The 27449-nt window shown below is 40.8% G+C and overlaps 1 protein-coding gene across 3 annotated transcripts in view; it reads left to right on the top strand.

The window, feature by feature from the left end:
* Positions 1-27449, top strand: part of Grb14 (growth factor receptor bound protein 14) — a 98681-nt gene that overhangs the window by 34595 nt on the left and 36637 nt on the right. For 2 of the 3 annotated variants that reach the window (XM_041631667.1, XM_041631666.1), the window contains exon 3: positions 26206-26362. In XM_041631667.1, coding sequence (XP_041487601.1) covers positions 26206-26362 — 157 coding nt within the window. Of the gene's footprint in view, positions 1-7200; positions 7399-26205; positions 26363-27449 lie in introns of those variants that run through there. The other variant, XM_041631668.1, reaches the window with a different exon arrangement.

Here is a 27449-nt window from a genome sequence, read left to right as displayed (position 1 = left end):
TTCAAGGGTAGTAAGCTGAATGCACCAAAATATGTAAGGGATGGATTTTTCCATCACTTTTTCTTTCTTTTCATTTTTTGAGGCAAGGTTTTTCTATTGTAGCTTTGGAGACTGTCCTGGAACTTGTTCTATGGATCAGGCTGGCCTTAAACTCACAGAGATCTGCCTTCCTCTGCTTCCTGAGTGATGGGATTAAAGACATGCATCACCACCACCTGGCTTTCCCATACCTCTTAGATCTTAACAATCAGATCTTTCTTGATTATTATCCAAAGAGTTTATCTTTAGGAGGATGAAGAAGGAGGCTAAAAGTAAAATCTCACACTAGCTCAGAATTGGGTGTAATAAAGGGTTATTTATTTAGGGGTATACTCACAGATTACAATCCTCTGCATGAATGGGGAACAGAAACCGAATCATGCTCCCAGAAGAGAGGCCAGACCCATGCTTTACATCAACATATATAGTATACGAGGCCACGCACATGTAAACATAAAGGCTACTACTGGCTTTAGGAATTCCTACAGCACCTCCTCCTTTTGTTTAAAGAAGAGAGTTTTAAGCCTAATACAAAATTATACACAATAAGAACAAATACCAGGTATAAAAATTAGAATTACAACCAGCATAAACAATATCAAGCAAGAAACATGATAAATGTTTCAAAAATTATTATATCCTAATGAGTTTAAGTCTTGTATAATAAATAACTTGGCCAAGTTATGAGAGGAAAGTAACTACAATTATCTAGTCTTGAACTCCATTGAAGACCCGAGAAGGAAAATATTATTACTTGAGTAAGCAGAAAGTGCAATCAAGCAGCTTCCAAAATGTGCAACAAATGACAGAGACAACTGGCTACCTGGGCAATCACCCAAAGTCTTATTTGCAACTTTGGAGCAACCATCTTTGGCTAAGGACTAGAGTAACTGACAGACCATTGTCAGAGACAGGAAAATTTTCAAAACTCTCTTACTCTGTCTTGACAAGATTTGACTGTCTTCTTTTTTGTATCCTGCTTGTCCTGTCCAGACATCATGCATTTTGTCAGTGGTCAATGCATAGGCAGTTCTTGCCCAAGGCCAGTTTTGCCAAGAAGAAAACAAAGTCCAAGTAGAATGTCTTTGGTGCTCAACATTCTCTAGGGAATAGATTGGTGTTGCCAGGAGCAATCGTGTCTCACGTCAACAGAACCTTAAATTATTTAAATGCCATATTCTACAACTCTTTGAAGTGGTTGAAGATTACCTATCTATGCAGAATACAATCTCTATGTATCTAAAGAACCTGATTAATCTAACTATAAGTATGACAAACATGGATGACTATTGAGCTATAATTCTTAATACTTATATAACTTAAAGTCTAAGTTTTATTATTTAGAATATCAAACAATCTTTAAACAACTGTGCAACAAATGAGGACAATGACCTCAAAATGTAAACAATGTATAAATATCTTGATCAGAGGTAGAGTTGTATATTGCAATATAATAAATAAATCTGAAAATTTTATCAATATACAAAATGTCTTAAGCAGAGGTAGAAGCATGCATGAATACACTATTACAAAATAAATTTGCCTAAGTATACAAATATTATAGACCAAAATAGGAACATATTCAATATAATTTAAGTTTGTATCAATATAAAGGAATCTAAACCAATGTAAATTGCCTATAAATAATAACTCACAATTTCTATTACTCACTATTATTATTAGCTCACACTAATCTATTATCCCATCTAATTTTCTTTCTTTTTTTTCAAAGAGATCCCTGAGCCTACATAATTTCCCTCCCAACCCCTAACCCTATACCAATTATAATCAGCCCCTAATTGATGTCCCTAACCGTGAGGACAAACTTTGTTGGGAGAGGGGACATTGTCTTTTAGAATTACTTCCAGCTGTCATGGGAGCGATGTTCTTTCTATGGGATCCTGTGAAAGTAAAATGATGGTTAAGTTCCAAGATTATTGTTTTGTATAATTGCAAATAGTCTCTGAGTATTCAGTACAGTTTTTCTGAGATTTTTATTTGGAGTTCTGAATGTTGTAAAAAAAGTGCACCATTTCTGCTATACAAGTTGGAACCATCTGGTTTTAGGGGCCCTTGGGAGTCTCCCTAACCAAGTACTCAAACTTTATGCTAAGATTATATTATCAATTTTTTTCTTATATTAAACTTTTCTGATTATCCTTTACTCTTGTTCTTATTTGCTTCTGTGAAGATTTGTCTTTTAAATCTTTCAGTTTTGGAGTTGGGACATGTGCCATGGTGTGCACATGAAAGTCAGTGGGCAGCTTGTAGTTCATCCTTTCTCTCTACCTTCTGGGTTCTGGGGTCAATCTTAGTGCCAATCTTGGAGGCAATCATATTTACTCACTGAGCCGTCCTGTCAGTCCAGTTCTTACATCTGAAAGGACTTTTTTAAAATAAACAAGTAGGTAATTTTTCTTCTCACTTTGGCTGACTTTTATCTCTGTCACCTCTTTGCCTGCAATTGCAATTTTCTTGGGGGAATTTAATATACTGAAATTGGATCTTCATTTTACTACTGTTTTTCCAGCCAATGTGCTGACACTTACTTGGAAATCTTGGAAGAGGATCTTTGTGTTGCCTTTACTGCATTTCCGTTATGTTAAGTCCTTACTTCAGGCCCTGGGATTATTTTTGGTGTGTGGTTCCAGGATCTTTACCCTGGGGTCACGAGATGGTTGAGGACTACCTCCTTTCAGCTTTCTTCCCTCCTCTTTCTCAAGTGCTTTTCAGTCTCTCCTGAGTTTCTGGACATATCCTGTCACTTCTCATGTGAAAGCGATGGCTCTAATTCTGTTTTTTTTTTTTTAATAAATGCAACTCCAGGGATATTTTAGTTTTAGAAATTGTTTTAGTTTCCTTTCTCCATAAAGCATCATTTTTATCCCATCCCAGAAAAAAAGGATAAAATGTCTTCTTTCCCAGCAAAGATATTATTCCCTCTCCTCTCTGCCCCTTCTTCATTCTGTTCTCTTCATATCACTTGAAGTTCTGAGGGGATGGAAAGAAAGGTAAGTACTTGTTTCACACACTCAGCTTAAATTTCTTAATAATATCCTTAAAAGAAATTACAAATGAAGGTGTTTCATCAAGATATTCATGTCAGCTGGGCGGTGCTGGCACTCGAAAGGCAGAGGCAGGCAGATCTCACTGAGTTTGAGGTAGCCTGGTCTACAAGAGCTAGATCCAGTACTGAAGCTACAGAGAAACCCTATCTTGAGAAAAACAAAAGTTCGCCTTTTTCCTCATCTGGTTATTCTCTGTACTTTATATCCTTAATCTTCCTAAACAGCATTCCTAAATAAAATATTGATCCTCCACATTAAGATAAAAACTATACCATAATGTATATGTTTATTCTGCAGATGATAGTCATACTCTTCAGTGGCATAGCATGGATATTCTATCTGCCTTGCCACATTTTTTCCAGACTTTCTTTGAATAACTGTGTAGATTTTCCTCTAGGATTTACCTTTATTCTTAAATTCTTTATCATTTGGGCAAATTCTCTAATCTTATATTATGTTTTCTTTATTTTACATTCAATTACAATTGTTTAAGTTTGTGTGTGTGTGTGCGGCCACTTAATCCACCTTGAGACAATACCCCCTTGACAGGCTGAGATAATGGATCTAGGAACAACTTTTGGTAGAACAGGCGGGGAAATTTTCAAATAATTGAATGAAGTGCACACTGTGATTCCCATCATCACTAGGGCTTATGTATAAGTCACTCGATTTCTTTTAAGAAGACATTTGCTGTGAGTAGTTAATCTGATGAGATATTCTAGGTGTTCTCCAAGAAAGGAAACAGCTGTTGGAGTGAAGAGGGGAAAGCCCTGTGGGTAGCACTGGGCTCACGGGTGTGAAGCAACAGCATGTGGCAGGCCTGAGAAGCAGCGGGTCTTAGAAGGATGGATGGTGACAGAGACAGAAGTTCTGTTTTTTTCACATAGAGGTAGAGGCTGTGCACGCTGGCTGCTGTAATAAGCTGCTTCTGAAACTCGTGTTTGCAGAACACTGTGCAGATCTAGCGTTCATGCCAATAGCCGTGCCAAGAATGTCATAAAAGAAAGATATGTGGCCGGGTGGGATGGTCCACGCCTTTACTCTCAGCACTCTCGTGGTAAATGCAAATGGATCTCTGTGAGTTTGAGGCCAGCCTGATCAGCATCAACATAGTGAGTTCCAGGCCAATCCGAGCTAAGAAATGAGACACTGTCTTTGTAGCTTTCTTAGGCAGAATTGCCTACAAACTGTGAAAGAATTTATGTTATTAAACCAATGCAATACTAAGCTCAGACCAAAACACAAGCAATGGATATAAAAATGCACAAAGCAATAACTGCTATGACTTAGAAGGAAAGATGACCCCCTGGCAGAGTGACATTTGATGTGGGTCTTTGAGAGAGATGATGTACCTGGAGATTCAATAATTTCCCTCAGGTGGGTAGCTCAGTAGCACCGTGTGTAAGGATAGATGAAGGGGTAGGGAAAACTTGGTTGGCTAAGAGGTTCATGTAAGACTTGGTAAAAAAAAAAAAGCATTTTTTTCTCCTTATACCCACCCCTTTGAATAATACAGTACACTTTGTAGATCGTAATAATTACACTTGAGCAATGAACTATCTGTCAAATGATTTAAAACCTGTAGAGGGTTGATATGTTGGATGTTGGTTGGTAAACTCAAGATCTGGATTCTGTCTTGATACAATGAAGTCCTTTTTATGGCTTTGCACACTCAGTGGAGTAATGCAAAGCAATGCTAGTTTGAGGTCACCCAGAATAAACTCGATACATTCTCATAGATCCCCATTAGTTCTCAAGCTCTGAGCTCTTTTCTATTAATAATTTCCGAAGAAAAGTGTGGCTTCTTCCTTGGAGTCTGCTTTATCCTAATGTGCAGTTTCTTCTCCCATGGTGCAACCCGGTATTGGACATTTAATAGCCATTAGTCTTGCCAGCTACAGAGTGTGATGCTTTAATTTAAAAGCTGATGTCTGTATTTTACTGAGTCAATGATGTATTTTATTTAGTAATATACCTAATGTCTAATAATGTGGGCACACAGTGGGTTATTTTCTTAATTGATAGAGTGAAATAAATGATTTTGGTTTTGGTGAAACACCAAGAAGATATTTAAGACTAAGATAATACTTTATAATATTTATGTTGAAATTGGGGCTACAGTAAAGTAAAATATTATGAATAATGTTCTTGAAATTATGTAGGTATTAAAGATTTTGTCAATATTGGCTCCGGATGATACCAGAATTTTATTTATCTTTTATTTCATAGATGGTAGCCCCATCTCTGCAGTCATTTTCTTTAAGATCACCTGCACACACACATACATACACACACACACACACACACACACACACATATACACACACTCACACACACCCACACACTCCACACGTGGACATCATGAAGGTCTGAAGCGAGTAAGCTAGATGGTTCAACAGGTAAGGGTGCTTCCTGCCAGGCCTGTTATTTGGAGTTTGATTATTTCTGGACCTGCCCAATCAGTTGCAGAGGACAACTGACGTCTACAAGCTGTACTCTGGCCTCTACACATGTGTGGTGGCATACGTGTGATCACAGATATGCACAATAAATACACGTCATAGAATTAGAGGGGATATTTAAGAGGAAGAAGGTTCTAGTCTGGCAGAGTGGGAGACAGAGAGAGGAATAAGGTGAAAATGTCGATGTAGGTTTAGCAGAATGTAAATATTATTGTGGAATCATTGCTTCACGTAATGAATATATGCTGACAACTTTTCTCAGGATAAACCTAACTGAACAATGATCAGGCTGATGTCCCCCATCCGGACCTGTCTGATATTACCTACCTTAAGCACACCTACTGTCCCTGCTCCCAGACACTAAGCTGAGGGCACACTGGGCTTTGGAATTCAGAGTGGGGAGTCTGGATGGGCAGTGCCGCTCTCTCTTGAGAAAAAGGAGCTCAGTTTGTGCAGAAATCAGACTCTGCGGGGACAGCGAGGTGCTCCTCGGGAAGAAGCAGTTTGCGCAGTGAAACGGGAAGTGTGTGTCTGGGTAGTCCTGCTGCCCCCGCGTTGCCCTGTGATGCGACAGCCTGTCATTCCCTAGAGAAGACAATGTGCCTTCATGGCTGAGGGCAGTGCACACTCAGTCTGTGGGCACTGCCGACAAGCACTCAGGGTTCAGCAGACTTTGTCAATGACTGACTTCCCAGCTGGGAAAGCTGATCAGTTTTTACCTACAACTTTTTGGGACATTTTTGAGTGTTTCTTTCCTTCTTAATTGGAAACTTCCTTGTTAAGCATTATTCTTTTTGTTTTGTCTCGTTTCACTTGTGAACTTCCTCTAACCCCTGATTTTATTCTAATTTTTATTAGAATAAAAATTATAGGTATTCTAAGAAAAGTGAAAAGTTTTTCAAGGTTTAAGATAGCTTTAGGAGCAGCCATTTTTAAGTTTTTTTTTTAAGATTCCGAAGTGTGCTAAATTGTGCAAACCTCTGCGTACCCTAAACATGTGTGAAGATCGGACCAGATATCATGAATTTTCCTTTTTCTATTCCACATTATTTCTACTGATTGCTAGACTTGTGTCTGGTAGGTAATATTCAACAGGATATGACCTTGAGAATGGCCAGAAGTTTCATAGTTGAAGCATTTCTGTTGTTTGGGCTATGATCTGTATCGCTTATATTAAAACTAGCCTTAAAACTTAGGGCATAAATTAAAATACTTTGCTAGTTTTCAGCCAGAGTTTTTTTTTTTCTTAGCCTCATAGCTGATGCTGCAGTTGGAGCATTTATTAGTTTTGTGAGTAGCGTAAGTAAATTTGGTTCACTTACATAGTTATATACCTCAACGTTTCTAACTAATGTATGTAAACAATGTAAAGAGTTTTCGTATCGCCTCACGTTGAAATGCTTTGGTGAAACAGCTGTTTAGTCAACAAAGATGGCATTGAGTTGCACTGTTTTGGAAAAAAAAAATGTGAAGGGAACTAGATGCCTGTTAATCTGGGGCTCTTTAAATATCATAAACAAAAGTATCCGAATGAGTCTCCAAGGACAAAGGCGGGGTTCTGGGAGCTGTGATTGGCTACTGCCCTGTCCTGTCCGCTGCCATCCTTAATTGGCTTTGGGTAGACTGGGCTCACAGGGGCAGGGTGACATTTACTACTCCCCTAGAGCTCCTCTCCCTGAGCCTTGAGATTCCCGAGGAGTTACCATCAAGGACTCCTTTCATTTTGTCTCTGAGCACTCAGAGAGGACCATACTCGAAGGGCAAGCATGAGTCTGGGTGCTAGAAGAGTCACTCTGCCTGCAATAACACCACTAGTTCTACAGAAGAGGGTAGGTGGCTTATTTGGCTTTCTCCACCCTTGCCATTTTTCTGCCTGCCTTTATTTTTCGGTTACTGTGTATTTACTGCCAACTTCGAGCCTTACATAACTGTGAGAGAAGACTAGAATGCATTGAGACTACGGGTACTTAAAAAGACATATTATTGGAATTAACCCCGGTGGGGGGAAATGCTGCCAGGACATCACTGTGGTAAAAATACCTCTATACAAAAGCCGCTGGTCTCAGTTACGGTCTGTTGTGATTTAGAGATTACATACAGTGAGCGTTCCCCCTTTTGTTCTTCCCTTCTGTAACTTCAGGCATCTCTGCCCTTAGTTCAACAGGAAATATGCTCGCTGTTGGGGTCTGTGCTTGTGAAGTGACAGCTTCTTTGTTTGCCTGAGATTCGTAATGCACCCACCTCTTCATTGTGGGGAGGGTGGTGTAGCATTTCATGCATTGTCTTCATGTGTCTACCCATTTCTGTGGGGTTTCTGTTTGCTCACGAAAGTTTCCAATAAATTCTCCTAGGAAAGGGCTTTCTATTAATTATTAATACAGTGAAACCCATGTGTGAAAATATTAGTGTTTTTAAAAAGATTCCTTTTGTGTCTTACTTGGGACATTTCATATTGCAAGACTGTATCTGTCCCATGTGATGGAGTCACAGCAGGCTTCTCTTGCCAGCACACCAAGATCCTCCAAACAACTTACAGGGTCACCGTCGTGGTGTAGAGAGTGAAGGCATGGCAACTTCCCTGAATGGTTGTAGTGGCATAAGAAAGCCTAACTTTCCTTTCTCCACTCAGCTTTTTTAAAAGTTAACTGTTAACTATTAGTGCATTCCATTAAGCCAAAGGTCGTGTTTTAACTTACGTGAAACAGGATAGATTGAAAAGCAAAACAAAACAAACTAAAAAATCTTTTTAAGAAAGTTATTTTTTATTGCTTTTAATTTTTAGCTCTCAGCTTATTTTTTTTCAGCTGTTCAACTCCTAGTTACTAAGTCCATTATTCTCGTCATTGGCATAGCTGCATTACAATTTTGCCAATATGTGTAATTTTACTTGATGGCTTTCTTTCCTCTTAAGCAAATTTAATTAAAACCTTTTCCTTTAAGCTTGACTCTTCGTTTTGGCTTAGATTTCATTGCAGTGTGGGTTGGTTTTTTTTTGAGGGTTATGCATGTAGGAAAAGTATATGAATCTGCATGCAATCCATGCTCTGTTAGAGTTTTTCTGCCCAGTTAGTATTACTATATCGGCTCACCATAACTCCATTGCGTGCATATTCTTTGGCCATTAATTGGATTGGTTGCCTGTTGTCTGGAGTCCCTTTCTAGCTGAGCTGTGTTGGTCTATCACATCAGGTCACATTCTGTAGATAAATGGCATCTGCAGGAGGATTTGGGGCTGTTGTTCTGGGACCCTAACGTGTTGCCTTGGTTCTAGTTAGCACTTGAAGTTGTCTATTTTGTTGTTGTCACACTGGATGAAACCGTGGGAAAGGGTGCCGTCATGTCATCTGAGCACTAGCAAAGGCAGAATTGGTAAGAACAAAGCTTGGCTGGAAAGCAGCAACAGCACAGTTGGCTGAAGAGAAAACATGGTGGCTCTGGACAGCCTCACGTTCTTCTGCTTTCTTACTGAGAATTTCTTATCAGATTGTCCTCATAATAACTGTGTGCATCAAAATTCCCAAAGGCCGGCTCTGTGCATGCGTACTGATACAAGGTGGCACACCCTTAATTTTCTCAACATATTTAGGCCATTTAACCCCCCAAAGATCTATTTGCCTACCCGATTGGTTTGATGACCTCAGAGTTTTTTGCCTTTTTAATTTTAGAAAATTCTTCTTTTTCAGACTAAAAGACACCCACCTGCTATGGTCACACAGTTTCTAAGTTTTCTTCTTCTTCTCTGAAGATATGAAAATCTTCCATGCCTGTCATTTTTCATATGCCATTAAATTTAAAGTGATTTTGCACTTAGCATGTGGTTCATTAAGTCACCATTTGGTCCTCAGCACTCACTACCTTCCTCCCCAGCAGATCTGACAAATAAGCACAAGCACGCTAGAATATTGTCAGGGAGTGAAATTTCTCCTCTTTCCCAGAAGGCTCTGTGCACACATTTTTCTTAGAGCTGCTCACCCTGGATGAGTGGTCCTTGCCAGACAATTGAGCAGCTGGAATCCCTATCATTTCAAAAGCCAGGAACATTTCTGAAAAGCCCTTGAGGAGGGGGTCCTTATCAGCCAATGTGTCCTTCTGCTGTGGCCCTGGGATTCTCTTGGAGTGATTAGAGGCTGAATTTGAAACATAATCCTTTATTCAGTACAGGGCCTGTTTATCTCTGAGAGTGGTCTGGTAAATTCTGAGTAGTAGAAGGAAGAGAAAATTTCGACTTCCTCTAATTCTATAAGGATTTGAGTTCATGGATTTCAGAAAATCCGAATTTTAATGATGAAAATGTTTCATCAGACCTCTGACTGACTCTCACCTCAGCATTTTTTTTTTTTAAGATTGACTACTAGGTGGTGGCTTCCCCCTTTTCCCAACTCCTCCTCCTTCATTTGCTCCTACTTTTTTTTGTCTCTTTTTTCAAAATGAGAAGACTGAGTCTCTTGGATGTTTAATACTTTATACAAGGTCACCCAGAAGGTCAATGACAAAGCTAGAAATAGAATTGAGGCTTTGTAACTTCCGTGGTGCTTTTCCGAGATGTGCGGTTATGTCCTGAAACCAACCTGTAAGTGAAATTGCCGTATGGTGTGTACTGTTACCATCGTCCTCAATTCTGGGTTGAGGGAAGGCAAATCCTTACAGTCATCTACGCCTCTAGCAACTCACATATGTTCTAGTGCAGAGCATATTTTATGTAGAAAGTGGTTGTTATGCCCCTCCCTCCCCTTTTCTTTCTGCGTCTCTCTCTCTCTCTCTCTCTCTCTCTCTCTCTCTCTCTCTCTGTGTGTGTGTGTGTGTGTATGGGAGAGAAGAGACAGAGGGACAGACAGAGATACACACATATGTGCACACACAGGCGGGGGGTGGAGAGGATGAGAGAGAGAGGTTTGGGATATTATACTTGTACTAAGACTTTAGATTGGCATATTAATTAAACCAAGAAAGATAACATTTTAAGGTCACAGAATTAATAGTTGAGTATTTTACTGTATAAAATAAATAAAGCATAAAATGTCTGCAAGATCAGAAGAGCCCATTCCATATTTTAATTCTGCAGCTTGTAGTATTTGATGCCCCCTGCTCGATTAATACTGCTTTTCTGATTATGCTTGCAAATTATCTTGCAGTCACTATGCATCTTACCTTTGCAGGAAGCATTCTTAATAAGCGCACAGCGTCTTAAAGTAGTTTCAGAAATGAAACAGGTGGGGAAAACCCAATTTTTACAATATACTTTTTCTTAAGACCCAAGGCATCTGTAAGTGGGTTTTCTGTTTTAATACAAAATAGTGTCTTATTATGTTCTAACCATATTTCTCACACAGTGGGTCATTGCTGTAATTCCAAATCATCATATTACTGTTTTTCCCAGAAAGTTTTGAGCAGATTCAAACCTGCTCAGTGAGCATGTGCTCCAGGTCTGGCTGACCACAGAACTGCCCAGTTTCCCAGGAGCCTGCAAGGGAGCCATTTCCTTCGTCCACATGAGATGATGTTAACCCCAAGGGCTCCGTGCTCCAGTTCCCAGGGTTGCCTCTCTAGACCCCGGTGCCTCCTGCCTTCTTTCCCAAATGCTGTTGTCTAAGTCTTTACCCAAACTGAAGACTTATTCCAGTCCTCAAAAAGTGCGCTGCTTTTCTCTTTGGTGTCTTAATTCTAAATGAAAGGGCATGCCTTTGTTACTCAGCAACCATGTCCTGCGACATTATTTTACTGTTGTCTATTATCATACTCAAATCTTTGTTGCCTTCATGTGTATTTATCCAAGGCTCCTAAACTTTTGAGATTTGGCTTTTTATTCTCTGTGTGCTTTGTTATTATTTATTTATTTATTTATTTGTTTCTTTCAGTATTTGTTCTTCAGATTTCTTTATTTTTTTTATCAATTCAAATTAAATATTTTATTTTGCAGTTCTAATTTAACACTTTGGTACTAATGTGCAAAATTTAACTTTATGTAACCAGAAAGGTACAGAGACATGGCTCGAACAGGGAAGTGATTTGTTTTCTTACACTTTGCTGTAAAGATCAGTCCACAGCTCATCCAGCAGTACCGCGATGTCCTCAGGCAACCAAATTCTCTCTTGCTGAGTATATGCTCCCTGATGTGGGTCCCTTTCCCTTTTATGGAGTGATAAATGTGAATCCCCAGGCGTCCAGTTCACAGCTTTGGCACGGAGGATGGATGCACAGGGCAGACAGGCGGACAGGCTAACAGGCCAGTGCTAGCTCGTGTTAACGTGACACTCAAGAACAAACCAGAGTTTAGGCTTACTGGCTGCTCCTAGACCTTGTTGGGTAACCGCACACAAAGCACCATGGGAAAGCAGGCTTGGAGCTCAATGTGCTCCTCTCCTCACCAGCATCAGCACTGATAATTTCATACATATCTACTGTGTTTATATCATTTTCCTCCCTCCTCTCCTCTAGTCCTTTATATTATATATCACCCCTGTTCCTTCTCAAATTCATAGTATGTTTTTCCTTGATTATTATTGTTTTACACACACACACATACACATGTACACAAGTGCAGAGAAAGATAGAGAGAGATGTACACACATATACACACATAAATAAATATGTATATAGAACCTAAGGAGTCAATTAGTGATACTTTTGTATAGGGCTGACCACTTGGTATTGGATAATCATTTAGGAATCCTCCCTCTTTCTTCCAGAAGTCACTAATTGTCTGTAGCTCTTCATCTAGGGATGGGGACCCATGAGATTTCCCCCATCTACGTTGGCTTGTTAACTGATGATGCTATTGTGGTCTTGTTTAGGAAATCACATTGTTGAGATGTTTATGGGTGCAGCTTCCCCTTTTCTATAGAAATGACTGTCTCACAGCAGAAGTCCTGGTTCTTTGGCTTTTACAGTCTTTCTGATCTCTCTTCTCTGATGATCCTGCGCCTTGGATCCAGGAGTTGTGTTGTAGATTATCAGTTGTGGTTGTACGCCACCACAGGCAATGTGCAGATTTCAATGCAATACTATCAAAATACCTATACCATTCTTTACAGAAATGCAAAACCATCCTAAAGTTCATACATAGCCAAAAAGACTCCAAAGCAACTCTGGACAAAAAGAATAATGCTGGAGAGATGACCATTTCATATTTTAAGTTGTGTTACAGAGCCAGCATTACATTGGCACAAAACAGATATGAAAATAAATGGAAAAAAATAGAAGATCCATACATGAATATGTGTAACTTATATCTGACAATGGTGCTGGGAAAACTGAGTATCAATATGTAGAAGGATGAAATTAGACCCACATCTGTTGTCCAGCACAAAAATAAGCTTCAAACGGATCATGATATAAAACCCCAAACAATGAAACTTCTAGAAGAAAACATGGGCAACATCCCCAAGGCATAGGGATAGGACAGGGGTTTTAGAATAGATCTCCATTTTCCTAACAATGAAGGCGTCCATCAGGATTCTTTGGAGAGGAACAAATGAAGGGTGGCCTTGAAGCCCAGCTAGCCATCCCAACCACAAGTGCCTCCTCTGTCCTTGGCGTTCAGCAAATATTTGTTATGATAGCATGTACCAAGTTTGGTGGTGTGTTTTGGAGGACATTGGTTCTGTGCTTGTGCATGGGTGGTAGGCAGGCTAATTGGGGAGACGGCTGATACCCTGAGTGACCAGGGCCATGGATGTCTACAGGTGGTGTTTTGGTTTAGGTGGAGTCTTGCTTGGCGGGTACAGTCATAATTATTCCAACTTTTTAAATCTTATTTCTGCTCACCCTTGATTTTCTTTCTGCTCATGTCATTTCTATCAGGGTAACTTGACTTTGTCCTGAACTCAGGAGGGTGGCACCCGGAGCACTGTTTGGGTTATATTTACACAGAGTGTTCTCTTCCTTGAGAAATAAGGTTTCAGTAAACATGCCTTCGTGGACATTGTGTGTTTTAGAGGCAGAAAGCCTGGCACCTGAACTCAGCACTCTCCTTAACCCGTGGAGCGACCTTAGGTCTATCCTTTCTTACATGAGAGCCAGTTTCTCTGTGTGGCTCACAGTGCTGGGTTTACATGGACACATGGTGCCCATGACAAAGACAAATACTTAGAAGAACTAACACATAGTAGAAGGCCCACAAATGTGCATCACTTCCCTGACCCAAGCAAAGGCAGGAGCTGCGTTTTATGTTTGTTTGTTAGATTGGTTTTGGTCTGCTGTCATTGTAGTTGCTGAGAGACAGTTCCCCTATGTAGCCTGGAATAGCTTCAACCGCAAGTTCTCTCCCACAGCCTCCTGAAAGCTGAGAGGACAGATATGCATCACTGTGCTTGGTTTCAAAATATCATGTTTTGTTAGCTTCATAAGCAGTATAAGTTATACCTAAAAACTTTGATGCTATCAGGAATTTAAATTTCCTTCTACAGAGGTTACCTAGAACTTTTTGTTGTAGCAAATGAATTCAATAAAAACGTATTGTCCTTGGTATCATGCCACCTGGGCCAGAAGAATGACATACTTTGCCAATTCTGTTCCCACTGCTGACTTTCTGTAACTGTATTTATGAACTTCTGCAGAACTTAAAAAAAAAATGAATTGCTGGTACACAGACTTCATATGTATCTCCCTCTCATCTAACTTTTCTGGACACATAACTTGAAACACCACAAGATCTGCAGTTCGATTTTTCTTCTTGTCAGGGGTTATTAGTCAGGAACTTACAGACTGTGTGCTTGTGCAAGTCAGAGTTGTATGACGGCCAAAATGTTGGCAATGTTTGTAGCCTAACTGTGTGGCAGTGGGCCTGTGTAACCTTTGATCATGACATGGGCAGCAGAGGTACAGTGTTATTCTATACAGGCAGAACACACTTAATCTGAAAATCCCAAATGTGAAATACTCCTAAATTTAAAGCAAAACTAATGTGCACCAAAGGCACTGACTAGAATTGTGAAGTGCAGATGAAGCATGAAAGATTCACGTGTATACAGAGGATTCTTACTTTAGGATAGCACATTGTGGATGCACAAATGCTCCGAAATGAAAGGGAAAGAAAAGAAAAGAAAAGAAGAAAGAACGAAAGAAAGAAAGAAAGAAAGAAAAGAAAAGAAAAGAAGAAAGAAAGAAAGAAAGAAAGAAAGAAAAGAAAGTTGATACATTTTCCACTCAAGCACTTGAAACAAGCGCTATCAAATGGCAGTTACCATTATTTGTGTAAACATGGTTTTTGTGAAAACAAGATACTGGGATTTCTCAACATCAAAACAATGTTGGGATTTCTCAATGTTGTTTCTCTTTATCATTCTTAGAGTTTTATCCCTTAGGGTGAAAAACCACAGGCCAGGGTCTATTCATCATCTTTATCCATCTACAACTTGGTGCTTTTGGTGAGTTAGAAGACTCCCTGCCTTCCCCATAGACCAGGAGAAACCAAAGCAACTGTGATCCACTTAGCGCCAAGTCATTTTCTTTAGCCTTTGTAAGACCCTAACAAGGTTGGTCGCCAAACCTGTTCTGCTTGAAGAAGGTTGGTTTGGAGGAAGGTCATCCCCAAAGCTCCCATTAATAAATGACAGGGGGCCGGGTTTTAAGCTTGGCCTCTCTTCCCAGACAGAAAACTGTCACAGAACAACCTGGACACACATGCTGCACAGCAAGCTTCATGTAACAGCTGAGAAATGCATACTGCATGGCCTGGCTCTGCGAAACAGCCTGGGCACACACATTGTACACCTCTGCTCTGCACAACATCCTAGGTGCACACAGTGCATGGCCTTGCTTCACACAACAGCCTGGCCACACACTGCATGGCTCCGTTCCACTCAACAGCTTCTCCTCTTACCTGTTCTCTTCACATGGGACAAGTCTCACCTCTTTTGCCAATCTACTTTTTGCCCTCTGATGACTGCTCCTCACTGCGGCCTCAGTCTTACAAGCCAGTGACTAAACTAGCTTGTCAGAGTACCCGAGAATGCACTTAGGGATGGAAGGGTTTCTTGAGACTTAATCACTGTAGACTCACTTTGCTTTAAGCATTACAACACTACTGCTAATACACAATACATAACCTTGAGCGCTGTTAGCTCTTTGTACATTTTAAGGTATGAGATGAGGAGTCTACGATATAGAAGATGATCAGTTGATCCTTTCCGGTTTGACCCAGATCAAATTGCAGTATCTCTAACACTGTAGGCACCTGGGCTGTAACTCCATGGGAACAGGCACGGAGCCTCACGTTATTTTGTAAACCACAATGCCTGGTCCATGCCTGGCACAGAAGGCTGATTAAAAATAGCTGGGGTGATGGACAGTCTCAGACTCCTTCTTGGGGCAGTCTGAAGGGTTGGCTCTCTTGGCTGTGCCCCAGCCCCATGAGCCAGAATTTAAAAATAATAATCTCGTGTTGGCAAGGAAATAAGTAGGACTTTTGGTAATTTCAGATACTACCTCCCTGCCCCCAGAAAATAGAAAGATTTCCACCCTGCAGGGCATTAAGAATGCTTAGTCTTCAGACAGTTCCAAAAGAGAAATGGAAAAATCATGTTGGCAATAATCCCATTGTCAGAAAGTGATTATCGACTCATTGCTCTGTTTTACATCATAAGAACTCAGAAGACAATTTCCCTCCCTCCCTCTTCCGCCCTCTTTCTCTGGTTGTAATTTTCAAGATATATATATTTCTTTTATTATTCATTTATTTAGTTTTATGTCTGTTTATTTATTGTGTGTGTTTAGGGTGGAACATGGGTATCCTTCCTGGGGTCAGAGAATAGCTGTGGGAGCCAGTCCTCTTCTTCTGCCCTCTGGGTCAGTATTTTATTTAGGTAGCTGACTTGGCAGCAAGCTGAGCCATCACTCCAGACAGAAATCTATTTGGGGGCAGCAGGGTGTCTGTGTTTGTACCAACTCAAAATAACGACTCCCTCTACTGGCTGTTTCTAGATTTGCATACTTTCTGACCAAAGATTTCTGACCAAAGCAAAAAAATGAAAAGGCAGACAACTCTTTGACCTTTCTTTCTTCCTTCCTTCCTTCCTTCCTTCCTTCCTTCCCTCCCTCCCTCCCTCCCTCCCTCCCTTCTTTCTTTCTTTCTTTCTTTCTTTCTTTCTTTCTTTCTTTCTTTCTTTTCATACCTTTTACATGAGTTTAAATGTTTAACAAAAGCCAGAATTACAGCATGTATATAATTTGATTGTCCCTAGAATTGTCACAGCATGGGAATGTTAGGATCTGAAAAGTAATTTTTTGGGGGGTGCTATTTTAGGTCTATCGAGTAACACGTAAATATCACAGAAAGACTGTATGTAGCATATATAATTGACTACTTGGCACTATATATTACATGAAAATATTATTTCATATATCTCCAGTTAAAATACTATATACCTTTTGTGGTAAGCTTCATGTGAGTTTCTGAGACATTAAATTGTAAACAATATTTTAAAAATCAGTGAAAGCCAACAATTCCTAACAGTGCATGGACTGACACCACATGTCTCAATAAGTGTGATATGGTTGAACGTGTCATGTTTTCTCTCCCCTTGTAGTCCCTTTCTCCCTGTGATTTCTTTCCTCTCTACTCTTCTCCATTTGTCCATTTTACTCTTAGTGTGAACTGACTTTGAACTTTTCACTTAGACACTTAGTGGTTATTCTGGGAATAAATGGTTCTTTAAAAATTAAAAGGAGATAGTTGGATAATACTGTGCCCAGCATAAGCTTGAGCAGTATGTTCCTCCCTTAAGTATGAGTAAGTGTTAGCACTTGAGGTTTGTGCCTTGCAGAGAAAAGTTAGTCCTAATGAATTTCATGTGTTTTAATGTTGAAGGAGGCTGCTTGGTTTTTCTGGGTGCTTAGCCCCGAAATAATCACACAGAAACTGTACTAATTAAATCACCACTTAGTTTATTAGCTCTGGCTTCTTATTGGCTAACTCTTATATATTAATTTAACCCATTTCTATTAATCTGTGTTTTGCCACATGGTTGTGGCTTACTGGCTAAAGCTCCAGCATCTGTCTCTGGCAGGGTTCCATGGCTTCTAACTCCTTCTTTCTCCCAGCATTTAGTTTAGTTTTCCCCGCCTACCTCTATTCCCTGAGCAGGCCCAAGACAGTTCTTTATTAACCAATGGTATTTACAGAGGGCAATCCACATCACTTTAAAGCACTGACTATTCAGAGACATTGTCATGAATGAAGTCGTTGGGTACTTAGTGTGGGATTTGTAACTTAACTCTCTATAGCACACTTTAGATTCAAATGCACAGAAATGTAGTGTGTGTGTGTGTGTGTGTGTGTGTGTGTGTGTGTTGTGTTCATATGTATGTGGGAGTAGCTTAGGGTGAAAGACTAGTTGTGAGCCAGGTCTCATGTGTGGCAATCTGAAATCTCTTTCTAGGTCAACTTTAAGACATCTCCACTACTGAGGCAACATAGGGCCGTTTTTGCCCGATGCAGGAAGGTGAACTAATTCGGTACATTCTAAGTCTTCCCCAGTGCATCTGGGTCTGTTTGCAAAACTAGATCCCTGGTTCTGCAGGTCCTTGAGTCTTGAGTTGGTTGTCGTTGACTAGGCACTCCCTGTAACTGTCTAAATGAAGCAAAAGAAAAAGCAAATGGCTGCTAAGCCAGTGCTCCTTCACAGGAAACTCATTGACCCTCCATCTTGAGGTGGGCTTGAGCATAAAAGATTAGCAGGGAACTTAAACACCCCGTGTCAGTAGAGCCTTGAGAGACCTGCCTACTCAAACTAGATCTTCCAAATGTGATAAAGAGAAGATCTGTAGCAGATCCTCTTTATCAGCTCAACCCTTTCCACCACCATGAGACTACTCAACAGTCTATTCTCTTGCCACTACTGTGCAATACTATACAACACTTGTATTTTTACAAATTATTTCTACATTCCCTTTTTTTTCCATTTTTTTATTGAGAAAAGGAGAAAAAAAAACAAGTTTCCACCTCCTCCCAGCCTCCCATTTCCCTCCCCCTCCTCCCACCCTTCTCCCCCTCCTCCCACCCTTCTCCCCCTCCTCCCACCCTTCTCCCCCTCCCCCCATTCCTCTCCCCCTCCCTCTCCAGTCCAAAGAGCAGTCAGGGTTCCCTGTCCTGTGGTAAGTCCTAGGTCCTCCCCTCTCCGTCCATTCCTAGGAAGGTGAACATCCAAACTGGCTAGGCTCCCACAAAGCCAGCACATTACGTAGGTTCAAAACCCCGTGCCATTGTCCTTGGCTTCTCATCAGCCCTCACTGTTCGCCATGCTCTGAGAGTCCCTGCTAGTTTTGAGAGGCGCCTTGTAATTTGGGTGTTATAGAAATTATCCTCAATTGTAGTGGCACCAAAAGAAACAGGTAGGTGCCCAGCAGATCTAGGTGAGGTCACCCTCCCCTCCGTGGTCTGTCGGCAAGGGTGAAGCTCCACTAGTCATGTGAAGGCAGCCCTGGTGTCTGCACTTTGGACTGTTTTCTGCAAAATTATTATTACTATTATTATATTTGCTTTTTTCTTTCTCAGTACCTTTTCTCATAATATCTTCTCCAACCCCATTTTTCTCCATGTGTTTTAACTTTTCACACACCCCCAAATGTGACAATACACTACTGTCCTCCCTTGCTTGGCCTTTGTTCAGCTGAGAAATGCCATGAAAACTTGCTAATATTTTCTCTTTGGTCTCTGTGTGTGGTTTCAAACTTGAGGGTTCAATACTGCTCCTGTGGAATCCCTCATGCCTCACACAGGGCCACCGACAATGGCTTCATTCACCATGGAATAGCTGTGATAACTGTTTCAATTGTCCACTATGAGCTCTGTGCTCCACTAGCTGCTAGGGCCATCATAGGAGGCAGCTGTAACATTGATGTCATGTGGCATTCTGAGTAGCAAGGGCTTTTGATGCTGATGGCATAGGTACACCAGACATGGGACAGACACTCTGTCCCTAAACTGAAAAGGTCATTGAAACCTCTCTCATAGAAATAATGGCGTGTCTGGATTTTAGAGAAGAAAAGTAGGTTGGAGGGAGAGATGGTTTGTGTAGTGCCAGTGGTATCTGCGCTATTGCAAAGGTTCTGTGTTCTAGAAAGTGCTCTGCTCTTGAAAATAAAGGAGGGGGGAAGGGTCGTTGGGGTGGGGGCTGCACAGGGCCCTGTCTGTCAGTTCCTGAAGGTCAATATTAGTGACATTTACCTGTTTTGAAGTGCACTAACTAATTAAAAATTCACAGCTTGTGCTCAGGTATAATGCTTATTAAATATTTCTCTCAAATGTAAGACTTTATTATGTGTTTCCTCCAAACCATGTCCTCCTTTGCTCTCAGTATTTCACACCTAGGGAAAGAGTACAGTAGAGACATAGAAAGGAACAGCGCTTCCTGAATATCAGGGGCTTTTGGAGCAGAGCCGTTTTAGAGATTCAATGTTTGAAAAGCAGATTTGGATGAATTCATTATTTCCATTCCCTTAAGCAAACACACAGGCTTGTTTAATTCAAAACTCCTACACTGTCTCCTCTTATCTCGGGCCACAGCATTCCTTATTTAGAAGAATGTGAAGATTCAAGGCTTCTCTGACCTTGCTATAAAAAATGTTCGTATAATTTAAATACATTTCCCGATCTGTTAAAAAACAACAAGAAATCACTTATCACATGTCCCACCATTGCTAAAGCCAGTCGGTTGCTATTCTCTGGATCCAAGCAGGATTTCTTTCTTTTGGTGTACAATTTCCAGTGATATTAGTCTTCTCATCCTATTTTCTTCACATTATAAATCAAGCTGGGAATTTGGGTCACTTAACTAGAAATGAATAATATCCTTTTATTAAATAGCATGATTATATAAACTTCAGTCCCTTTTAGCTTTTAGGCTGTAGAGGAAACAGGATACTAATATTATGTTCTAAGGGACCTGAAGAACAGTGTGCTGTTTGTTTTCCCACGATCCTTAACAGTGCAAGCTTGAGTTTTACACACACCAGGCCTGTGGCTTCTGTGAGGAGTCGATTTCTTTTTCTTGGATAGGAAGGTTTTAGTGTAATAATGCTTTATGCAAGAGACCTAACTCTGCTTGAGAGCTGAGGCTTAGGTTATCTTTTCTGTCTTCACATGTTTAAAGGCGATAAATAGACACTGAACAGAGTTTTCAACTGCCCTTCTGCACTAGTAACAGGACAAATGTTGTCTTACTGCATGGGTTCCAGAGACCCCAGGGTTATGCTGCAGGAGAATGCCAACTTAGGTAAAACGGCACCCAACTCTCTCTCTCTCTCTCTCTCTCTCTCTCTCTCTCTCTCTCTCTCTCACACACACACACACACACACACTCCACAAATATATACATGCATACACACAACAACATATGCCCCACAGGTACACAAACACACACACACATACACAAACACACACACGTGCACATGCATGTACACACACACTCCACAAACATAGACATGCATACACACAACAACATATGCCCCACAGGTACACACACATACACAAACACACACTACATACCTTACACATACACACTATACATATACCACTCAAACATGCACACAGGTTTAATCATACCATCCATATACACATGTGCATATACATACAACACACACATACACACACATAAATACATATACACAGAAGTAAAGATTTGAAAAACAGCAGCAGTTTTTTTTCCAAAATCTGGCTTTGAAATAGAATTCAAACCAAAGTATTGTTTCTTTTCAATACATATTGTTTTTTGAAATCAATAACACTTATTCCGTGAATTTCAGTTGCCTTCTGACCCAAGTTCATGAAAAGTTTCTTTTGGCTTTGCTTCTGAAATTTAATTTAGTAGTACTTACATGCTAGTAACAGATGTATTTGATAGGCATAATAAAATAATGAGGCTCTCAGGTCATATGTCTCAATTCTTTACAATCCTGATCATTTGTGACAGTGGAGGAAAGCAATGGTGTCCTGGGTGGGTGGATAAACTGTCTGCTTCCCAGCCTTCTTTTCTGCCCTGTGCTTTTCTTGCCCTCGGTTACCATCGTGCATACCTTCTGAGTGTCTCCAGCTTTTGCATTTCCGTAGCTTCCGTGAAATGTAAGGTGGAAATGGAAAATAAGAAGCAGGCCTCTCTAGCACCAGGTGATGAGAGTTTGCTGTAAGAAAATACACAGGGCAGTCAGGAAGCTGCAGGGGTCTTTGCAGCTCACCCATCCTTCTCCAGGCACCCTGCCTGGGTTCTTGGCTCAGGGACACACCATTGCTCCACTGAATCCGGTTATGCTCATGTGACTGTTGGCAGGGGCTTCTTTCAGAGTCTGGTCAAATACACTGTAGGCACAGCAGCGTGGGCACAGTGGGTGTGTCCGGTAGAAAGTCAGCCCTGGTCTAGTCCAGACCCAGATGTAGGAGGCATGCCCTACAAGCAACAGCCTACCAAGATGATAACACAGCACCGTGAAACTCCACACAAGTCGCCAGACAGGGAATTTCTAAGAGACAGATGATGATGGGAAAGGAAGTTTAGCAACAATCCTGATACTCCATGGCCGCCTCGTTGGCTTTGCAACTCCGGTCTGCCATATTGAATCAGTTCCAACCTGGAATTGTTTTTTTCCCACTGAAAAGTTGTGTGTACCAAGAACGTTCCTCAGCAAAGATTTTTTTGAGTAATTATAATTACTGTGGTGGAAAATAGTTTTAAAATGAATGCCAAGAAGGTATATTGAATGTTGACTGTGTGTAGAATGCGGGTAGCCGTTGCTGTGGATGCTGGCTGCATCTGCTTGACAGAGTTTGATTAAGCCAGGATGACCTAAGGCAGCTCACTGGGATACAAATGTAAATAGTGAATAAAGAGAAACTGCCCTGGGGGTGGGGGCTTGCTAGTACAGGTGGGTAGGATACTTCATGAAGTCCTGAACAGTCAAGACAGTCTTCTGAAGAGGAGTTCATTTGATTTCAGGTGAAATATAAGTAGGAATTTCCCAAAATAAACATGGGGGGGGGCGATGTAGAGCACAGACGTGAGTTCCAGGTGGAGCATCACATGATACAGGAAAGACAGCTTATAGGCCTATGTCATGTTTTCTATCCCCTAGGATCACAGAGTGACCCATTCCGTAAAACCTTGATTGCTACCAAGAGATCCTCTTCCCTACTCTGATCACCCCCCAAAGGCCAGAGCAGAGGTCATCCTACCACTCTGGGATTAGGGTTTCAGCATACGAATTGTGTTGGGCACAAACATTCAGCATATTGCCATGTGACTTCTTCTATTTGGGTTGCATCTACCACTGTGTTTCTGACCAGTAGCAGCTCTGGTCTACATCTCAACACCTACAGCACTGAAGGAAAGAGATCCCATACTGTGATTGTTAAACAGATATCTGTATGAGTTCTGCTGGCTCTTACACACTGGCCTTTCTGGTTCATTTCCATATCCCTGGCTTTCCCAGTTTTGGGGTTCCACCAAATCCAGCCTCAGAACTTAAGTAGAGTGTGTCTGAGCTGGAGAAGGAGTAGCCACAATTGAAAAGATAGTTGATCACGGTGATGGGGAAGCGGGTGGGGGGGGGGGTTAAAAAGGAATGACAGTTATAAAAAGAGGGAGAGGAGGCTGGGAGCCAAGGCTAAGGAAGCTTGTTGTATGCTGTAAATGTTTTAAACCCCACCTTTCAGACTGGCTTCAGACTCACTCTGTAGCCAAGGCTGGGCTTGGATTCTGAATTACCCTGTCTCTGTTTCTCAAGTACTGCAATTACAGCCATGTGCCACCATGCCTGACTCGAAATATTCTTATATAATTTCTTTGGGTAATGTTTTCAAGATTGCCCAAACAACAGTCTGTTCTATGGAGGTATTTTTATTTCCTTTTATTGTTGATAACTCAGGTCATTAAAATTAGGAAGAATGTTTTGTTGGCCTAAAAGTCACTTTCGAAAGTTAGCAAAACAACTTTTTAAAAATATTTTTGCTGAAGTGAAATTGCTGAGTCAAAGGAATGAACCTTTTAATACTTTCGATAAATATCCTCCCATTAATACACAGAAGGATTTTTCACCTTAGGTCACCTCTCCATTGTAAGAGAGAATTTACCTCATTGTAATACAATAAAGGCTGCTTTAAAGACTGAACAGGACGTGCCTCAGCGCAGTAGGTAGCGCGCCAGTCTCATAAAGACTGAACAGGGATATTTTTCTCTATTGCCTTTGCTTGACTTTCTGGCCATGTGTAAATGCTGGTGTTCCTATGATAGGCTTGTTTTCTGGACTGCATATTCTCGTTCTCACTCTGGTCTGTGCACACAGCTCCGCAATGGCTCCATTGCCATGTGTATGCTTGTCTGATTACTAGCTTCATACAGATAATTCTTGATACTGGGGAGTCTCGTGCAGAGCACAGCTTGGTGAATGCCGAGTGGCTCCTTTGTAGGAACTTCTAACTCTGTGTCATTTCAGCTGGACATTGGATGCTCTAGTTGTTCACTCCTAAGTCACAGAGTTAACAGAACATACACTTGCTTCTTACTCACAAGGATACTCCTAGTGGAGAATTGTCCTTGAAGTCATTTGGAGACAAGAATTCCTTCTGTCCATGACCTTAGTCTCCTCAAGGCTGTGCAGTTGTTTTTATTCTGTGGGAGGGTGCTGAAAGACAATCAGGACATGTGGTAGAATTTTATGGGACAGATCTAGAGGCTCACTGTTCCACAGGCTTGCGTTCTGCTGACTAAAACTCAATTCCATGGCCACATGGACTGCAGGAGAGAAAGGGAGTGTTAAAGGGACATGTGAATACCTAGTGAGCCCTTGCCCAAACTGCTGTACTTGAAACGCCAATGTCTGTCTAGATATAGTCTGTTGTATTCTGGGTTTTATGACTATGTCTCAGTGTAGAGCACCCAAATTCCTTGGATTGTTTGCAAAATTTATATATGGAAAGAAAAATGTAGAATACTGATAAGAAGCTCATAGCTTTCAATAGACCTGAGGGTGAGAAAAATGCCAGACTAGCCATCAAGCGGAACTTAGTTTAGACAATGGAGAAAAGAGAGATGTTGAATAATATGGCTTGGTGCCTGGGTGTGGATGCATGAAGGAAGATGAAATACACAAGGAATTTTATGGGGGCTTATGCTCAGTTGGCAAGTTTGATGACTTACAAGAATGACATTTGTTTGAATGGAATATTTTAATGAAGGGCTGCATATAGCAAGGAACTGCCTATATATTTGAGCGTCATATATCTGATAAGGCTGCTATCTCTTTCCTACAACTCAACATCAGAAAGTAATAAGAGTGAGAAATGAGTGACACTGTTTCCCTGCAGTCTAATGGTCAGGTGACAGGGCTGTGAGAAGCCCTGAGCACTGAGATGTATAAATCAGAAACACTATAGGGTGCCATCTCCCAGGGACCAGAGGACGTCACTCTGGAGATGATGTAGCAGAAAGGAGAAAAGCTTCCATTTGGATGCAGGAAGAAGGGCATATTAGTCATTATAAGAAATGGCAGAGATGTTTCTAAGGAAATTCAACAGAGAACTACCACGTGACCCGGTGCACAAGTGTAGGCACTCAAAGGAACTGAAATTGCTATCTGTTATAGGCATTTGTAGCTTCATGCTCATTGTAAAGTTATTAATGATGCCACAGTATAGAAACCACCTGTGTCCCCACAGTGGAAAGATGTATATAGAAGCTGTAGTGTTTATGTGTATATGCGATCATAATGGACCTTTTAGAAGGAGGAGATCCTGAGTCAAGCATAGTAACTTTTGCCCATTATCTCAGCATTTGAAAGTCTGAGGCAAAAGGACCACTGATAATTTCAGGCTAGCCTGAGTTAAATAGTTTGAGGTCAACCCAGGCTATATAGTAAGACTTTCTGTCAAAAGAAAATAAATAATTCTATTTGCCTCATGTCTTAACCTGGAGGACGGTTTGTTAAGTGAAATCACAGACATAGGACAATATTTTATAATATTATTTACTTGTGGAAGTACTGAAGAAAAAATATCAAATCTATAGCTATACAAGACAAGGCAATTGGCACTGGGTTCAAGGGTGGGCAGGTATATGCAAATCAGCAGATATCTGGGAAGAGAAAGTCTTCAGCTTGTAAAGTCCAACATGTGTGTGGACTAGTGTCATGTGGGGTGTGGCAGAGCAGGTGATCTTAGCTCTCTGGCATTAAGCAGAGTGTGGATAACTGGGGCATGATTGACATATTAGTTTGCTTCCATGGTAACCATTTTATTAGTTAAGCCAACCTCATGCTGAATATCTGAGATAGAAAGGATCACCATGGAAACAGAAGCTTTGGTATGTTTGAAGAATTATTCAGGTTGTGATCATTGGCATGGTAAGATTCATGTAAATGTGAGTGGCCCCATTACATGGGCTGGGCCCTGGATTCTGTACCCAAAAGGAAGTGAGCTGGGCGTGAACATCCATCTCTCTCTGCTTCCTGACTGCAGATGCCCTGTGGCCAGGTGCTTCAAGCTCCGGTCACCATGACAACCCACCAAGATGGCGCAAATTTCTTGTGACTATGAACCGAAAATCAACCCATCATTCTTTCAGTTTCTTTTCTCAGGGGTTTTGTCATGGAAAAGGAACCAAGACACTAAGCAGGGTTCCCTGAGCTCTTTCTCTTGTTTCTTACAAACACAGGTGATTAAAGTCTTCAGCGAGGATGAGACCAGCCGGGCGTTAGAAGTGCCCAGCGACATCACCGCCCGAGATGTTTGCCAGCTGTTGATCCTGAAGAACCACTATGTGGATGACAACAGCTGGACCCTTTTTGAGCACCTGGCTCACACCGGTGTAGGTAAGAATATGAGATTACTGTCTAATAGTGTCCCTTCTGGATACACAACCACCAGATGGCAAAAATTTTCTTCCTGTAGACAAAACCAGATAACTAGGTGTTAAGTAGTCTTTCTCTTTCATTTGGTGCCATGGATGGTGGACAAAGAAAGCACAGAATAGGAACAAAGGTAGAAATGGTGTGAATTTGTCACCCTCTTTAGTTAAATCATGATGGAGCTACATCAATTGTGGAACCACGAGATGGAGTTAAATTTCACTGTCAAATCTCATAATAATGCAGGAAAATCTCTCAAGAAGTTAGCAGAAAAAGATTTTGTTTGGTTGCTTGAGTGTTGGTATACACTCTAGATTTTTCTTGAAGACTTAAAAATGTAATCAAAACTTAAAATAGTATCTTTTCTCAAATATTTAATGGGATACTTCTCTGGGTTGTGGATTGTGCAGAGAGTTTTAGGGTCTTCTTCTTCTTCTTCTTTTTTTTTTTACCAAAAAAATGCACCGCTCATGGTTCATTTTTATAACACCCCTCAAAATTTTGACAAATGTACTCAATCAACTATGGCTGAAGACTTTTAGCTACCTAATAGATCTTTTGTTACAGTCAAGAAACTATTTTAATTTTCTGTCCCTGGAAGAATAGATGAAGAAAGTGTGGAATATATACACATTAGAGTACTACGCTGTGGTAAAAAACAATGACTTCTCGAATTTTGCATGCAAATGGATGGAAATAGAAAACACTATCCTGAGTGAGGTAACCCAGACCCAAAAAGATGAACATGGGATGTACTCACTCATAATTGGTTTCTAGCCATAAATAAAGGTCACGGAGTCTATAATTGGTGATCCTAAAGAAGCTAAATAAGAAGTTGAATCCAAAGAAAAACATATAGTTATCCTCCTGGCTATGGGAAGTAGGGTCTTCTTTTAATGAAATACAAACAATTGATTGCCCTCTAGAGTGAGAACAGGGTTTGGCAGTAATTTTATTTTCTACTTTCTTATTCTTGTAGGTGTTTAGGTGGCAAAGCCTGCTTTTGTCTTTAAGTAGATGAGAAAGGAAGGGGTGAGTCCTGGCACGCTGT

Source organism: Microtus oregoni, unplaced genomic scaffold (genome assembly GCF_018167655.1).
Source record: "Microtus oregoni isolate MIOR12 unplaced genomic scaffold, Mior012 000037F_ref0000500, whole genome shotgun sequence".
NCBI classification, from domain to species: domain Eukaryota; kingdom Metazoa; phylum Chordata; class Mammalia; order Rodentia; family Cricetidae; genus Microtus; species Microtus oregoni.
This window is presented reverse-complemented; position numbering and strand designations above follow the sequence as displayed.